Source organism: Tigriopus californicus, chromosome 7 (genome assembly GCF_007210705.1).
Source record: "Tigriopus californicus strain San Diego chromosome 7, Tcal_SD_v2.1, whole genome shotgun sequence".
In the NCBI taxonomy this organism is placed as follows: Eukaryota; Metazoa; Arthropoda; class Copepoda; order Harpacticoida; family Harpacticidae; genus Tigriopus; species Tigriopus californicus.
Window position 1 is genome coordinate 2,522,037 of NC_081446.1, and position 4,971 is coordinate 2,527,007.

General features: G+C 46.6%; 1 protein-coding gene across 3 annotated transcripts in view; it reads left to right on the forward strand.

Moving 5' to 3' along the window:
* The first annotated feature begins 301 nt into the window (after positions 1-301).
* The window catches only part of LOC131882993 (RNA-binding protein 24-like), a 20,240-nt gene continuing 15,570 nt past the window's right edge, over positions 302-4,971 (forward strand). For 2 of the 3 annotated variants that reach the window (XM_059230313.1, XM_059230314.1), the window contains exon 1: positions 309-1,922. In XM_059230313.1, the coding sequence (XP_059086296.1) occupies positions 1,335-1,922 (588 nt within the window). In that variant the 5' untranslated portion in view covers positions 309-1,334. Of the gene's footprint in view, positions 1,923-4,971 lie in introns of all 3 variants that reach the window. The other variant, XR_009373562.1, reaches the window with a different exon arrangement.

Consider the following 4,971-nt stretch of genomic DNA (forward strand, 5'->3'; position numbering starts at 1 on the left):
TTGAACGAACGTACGTACCCCACGAGCATGACTTGCTATGAACTCTCCTCGCGTCTCTGGCTTGGACCGCGAAGAGAGAAGGAACCTCGGATCGTTTCGTTCGTGATGATGAGGGCGAGTGCCTCTGAGCGGCGCTTGGGAACGCGATCCGCGATCGCGCCTCAGTCCAGCCGAGAAGAACCTGGTCCCACATGATGAACCGGGGGATAGGGGGGGGGATAGGGGAATGTATGTAGTATGTGAGTGGTGTTGTTGCCAGCAGTTGGAGATCTCCATGGTGCTCATACGACGACTAGTATTGCTATGTGAATGAGTGAGTGTGTGTGAGTGCATGCATGTGGTGAAGGAAAAAGTCGCATTAGGCGGAGATAGTCCGAACCCGCAGTTGCTATCTCTTGTTGTTCTCCCATTTGGGCCGAAGATTAGACAGCCGAGGGTGTACTGGGTAGGCTCGAGCTCGAGTTGTGGTACATGTGCAACACTTGTGCTCTCTCGAACGATACGAAACTGCAGTTGGGTGACATTCATGGCCAGGAGGAACAACCGTGTGCTCACACCGGGTTCGAAAGCCGTCCTGACCTGACTGGATGAACTGCCGTCACATTGCCGAGGATCGCGAGGCACGCATGAACGCACACATGTTTGGGCTGCCAAGGGCATCGACGTCCATCCAGTGAACGGGAACCCGACTCTTGGTGCGGACTGCTGAGGCCACAACTGTGATTTTAATATTTTTTTCAATCCCACCCCGGCTCCACGAGGGAAAGAAGACGAGCTCCTGTTTTGTCTTTGACTGAGCTGGGCGAGTGCAAAAGGTAGGACGTGTGGGCAAATCACTGATCTGTTGCTCTCACTCTCTTTGACTCTCTCACTCTAACTTCCTCACGTTCGCCCCCCGAAGTTTAGAAAGGCTGATGAGATCGTCCTCGGCCTCCTCATCGTCAGTGTTAATTTTGTTTTCGAAAGTCATTCTTCATAAACACTCTTCCTCCTGGTCTTCGTCATTCCCATCCACTTCAAGTCTTGCTCACAACTTCCAACATCCTGGAGGAGCTCTACACGAAATTCTCTAAACAAAAACCTCTTCTGACAAGTTTCAAACTCCTCCGAAACGGATCTGTTGGAGAGAAAAGTGATTTAAAGCCCATCCTTGAGCTCTCAATTGTGATCGCAGGGCAACCAGCTACCAGCCTTAAACCTGGCAACCGTTCAATAGCCAACGGCCAATCCGTGTTTCCAAGACCTTGTTCTCGCTCAGGCGTTTTCGTGAACCCGTGGTGGCACAGTGAGTGAAAACCCGGCCGCTACGTTCCAATATTGCTCTCTACACGATTATGCTCATGCCTGCTGCTTCTGCCAGTCCCTTGCCCACGGTCATGCAAAACGGCTCTGTCGTTGCCGCAAATGGTCAAACCTCTGCGGCTGGACTATCGTCTGTGAGCGTTAACGGAACCATCGCACCCTCAGTATCCCCTCCAGTTGTCGGCAATCCACAGCTGGCCCCTCAAGCACAACAGCAACAGTCTACCTTGCTAGGGGGTCAAGTGTCGACGGTTCAACAGCCTGCTTCAGTCTCTCCCACCACGGCAACCATGACAGTGCCCACGGCCGCTTCGGGGGCAACCGCTCTGGGAAGTATCCTTCCCGCCCAACAATCGGTCAACACTCTACCTTCAATGCAAACCATGGCGGCTCTGCAACAATCCGTAGCCGCTGCAGCCGGTATCCCGACCCTTCAGACGGCTCCGACGCCCCATTCTCAGGGTCAAAAGGACACCACCCTCACCAAGTTGTTTGTGGGTGGTCTACCCTACCACACCACTGATAAGTCTCTTCGTGAACACTTTGAGGTCTATGGTGAAATTGACGAAGCTGTTGTGATTACCGACCGACAAACCGGGAAGTCTCGAGGCTATGGATTTGTAAGTACAATGCCATATTCCTAATACACTCTCATAAATCTTAAGTTCATGTACGTTCGTAGACACCCCTCGAAAGAACTTCCGAAACTCGAGATCCGCTCGGAGACTTTAGGCCCATAAATTAACTTTCGGCAAACTGTTCCTAATCCCTCCAATATACTGAAGTAGTTTCGGCGTGATACGGGTCGAAAAAAAACCATCGTGTTGTTCCTAAATTGAGATTCCCAACTCTGGTTTACACCATAGGTCTAGCATCTTCTCTCGCATACCCATGTGTGTACCTTTCTGTATTGGATAAGCTAGCAAGAAGAACAGCAGAGGGAGGGGTGCGAGTAAGGGAGGGTAATCAATTGGTAGGTTTCATTTTAATCTCTCCGAGGTGATCTTGGCGGTCGTTCCCCGCAGAGTTTAGGCAGAGAAACGAAAGGATTCTTTTCCAAATTTGTTTTCTCCCTTGAGAGATGAAACTGTAGCCTTAGCCTTCCGTCAAGACATGAGAAATCGAGCCCATTCCTTGAAGCCGCTCACGTTCTCTTTGGCAGTGTGTGTCCATTCTTCGCACACTCCACACATCTTCTCTGGCTGCCACGCATGTAGTGCTTCCAAATAAAGGAAACTCTTTCAAATGTCCCACAAACAAGAAAACCCACTTGGAGCACACAAGGCAAGGCAGAAATGGACCATAATGGTATCTTTCCCTCGTCGACGACATGCTTGGCCGTCCTGGTCAATTTCTTTATAAACAGCCTCGCTTGATACCTTGCGAGGGTTTTTCGATTCCCTTCTTTTCTTCGGAAGGGAGACTGCCTCGAATGCAATTAAGAGCAAAACGGGTGAAAGAGGCCATTATTATGATGAATTTCTGAAGTCCTCTCTAATTATGGTCTGCTCGATCTATTCCCCCATGGCTTTTGCAACGAAAGGAGGGTGTGCTCAAGCATGGGAAAAAGTGCAAAAGTTTGTAGACAATTTCAAGAAAACATACTAATAGAGATCTATGTTGCTGGCAGATTCTCTTCCCCTGATTGCTTCAAGACAAGGAAAAGTGGATTTTTTACCAAAAATCAAGCTGTCTTTATCTGATCCGGAAAACAACAACTTGGAACCATCGACCCTTCAACTTGCTGATGGGGGTCTTGTTTCTTCTCTGGACTAGGATCATCATGATCTCCTCCATCCCTCTCGAGAGTCTCGAGAAAGACCCTAGGATCTTAAAGAGACTTATACATTACTTGCATACTCAGTAGTATCTTGGCAAAAAAGACAGAAGGGACTGGGAAAAAAAACTCCTAAATAATCTTTTTATGCCTCGTGATTCCGTTGGGATGGTGATGAAACTCCTTGCAGCAGAGCACAAGTACCTACGTACGTTGAAGCTGTTGTTGGAGGCAAGGAAGAACTTATGAAAAGGTGCTTTCGATCCTCGTCTTTTTCCAGTCTCCTCCCTTCTCTCTTGATCCTCATCATCAGGGGTTTTTTCCCAACAAGTGGGGATTGGAAAAATGGGGCCAGAGTGAAGGTCGTTGGCTGGCTACAGGCTAAGAGTGGTTAGCGGACGGACCCTGTCCTTTTATATGGTTCTTAAGGATACTTTGGGCCTTCTCGAAACGATGCGCGGTATTCCTTGCTGCCTGGTTTCCCTTGTCCACTTTGTCCTTCAGTAAGCCCTGGTGCTTGAATGGAAAAGTCAACAATAAAGATATCAGTAAGGACCAGTGACGATCCACAATATTCAAAAAAGATAATTATTTCTCTCTCTTTGAAACATCATCATGCTTCTGGTCTAAGTGAGTGGAAAAGCTCCTCGCTAATTTGATACGTCGAGACTCGTGTCAAAAGTCCATTAGTGTAGACCACTCAGTTTTCTCAAATCTCCAATCTTCCCTGACCTTTGGAGGGGCGAAGGCTTTACGGAAGGTGAAGCTATGGCCTCTCATTTCGATGAATGGTTGCAACTGGTCTTCAAGCATTGGATTGTTTGAACATTCTGCTTTTCCACGTTCTGGTCAATGATCAAATGAATTCTTGTCAAGGACCTCTTTTCAGCAGGACCATTGACACAAGTTTTTGTGGTCAACTCTGCTCAATCTCGACCAAATCCAATCTTCTCATCCAAGAGGGAACCAAACAAGGGGAACAAGATGGAAGTAAAAAGTTTTCTTGTAAACATTGTTCACTCTCAAGCCTCAGGATATCGAGAGAAAAAGACTTTTTTCCGACAAGTTCACCCACGCGAGCATCATTATTACAGACTCAAGTAATTAAGTCAAAACGTTCTGGAACTTTTTATGAAAACTATCGACCCTTTCTGTGATTTGATTTTAAACCCATTTATATAGTATTGAGCTTGAGGAGGTTGAACACTAAGGTTAGAATCAGCTATTCATGAGACCATTTGCACCAAGGATCGTTAATGGAACAAATGAGTCAACCAAGCTTGATCTGTTCGAAAAACACATGTTCTAATGGAAGGATCACTCACGTGGGGATTTCAGGATGCATTTTGATTTCGATCTGTCATGCTCCTCCCTCACCTGTACAAACCATGACAATTTGATAGCAAATGCACGATCTAAACCGGCCTCAGTCATGAACTCCTAGTTCTTTCATAGGCGAAGAAGAATGCTCGAGTTATGTTGCATTTCGCACGAATATGGTGATGTATATCTGGGGAATAGACGTATATTTATCACTAAGAGACCAGATCCATTGCCTTCAAGTCCCAAGGTACCCATCATTCACATCTCTTGCCTGTTCTGCCGTTTTTTACACAACATGAACAAACGTAAACAACAGGATTTTCAGGGCTACCAATTTGGACCAAAATCATCTTTGAAAAACGGGATTAAGCCAATTTTGTTTTTTCTTTTACTAAATTACATAGGTACGTTTATGATACAACAGTGGAGCTCTCTCTGTCATCAGATAGAAACGAACTCACACATGTTCAAAGCTGGAATCCAGATTCGATGAATCTAAATGGAACAACCGCTTGAGGCTTGATCAAACATATCGCAGACGCTTTAATTCAAGACATATCTCTGCCCGT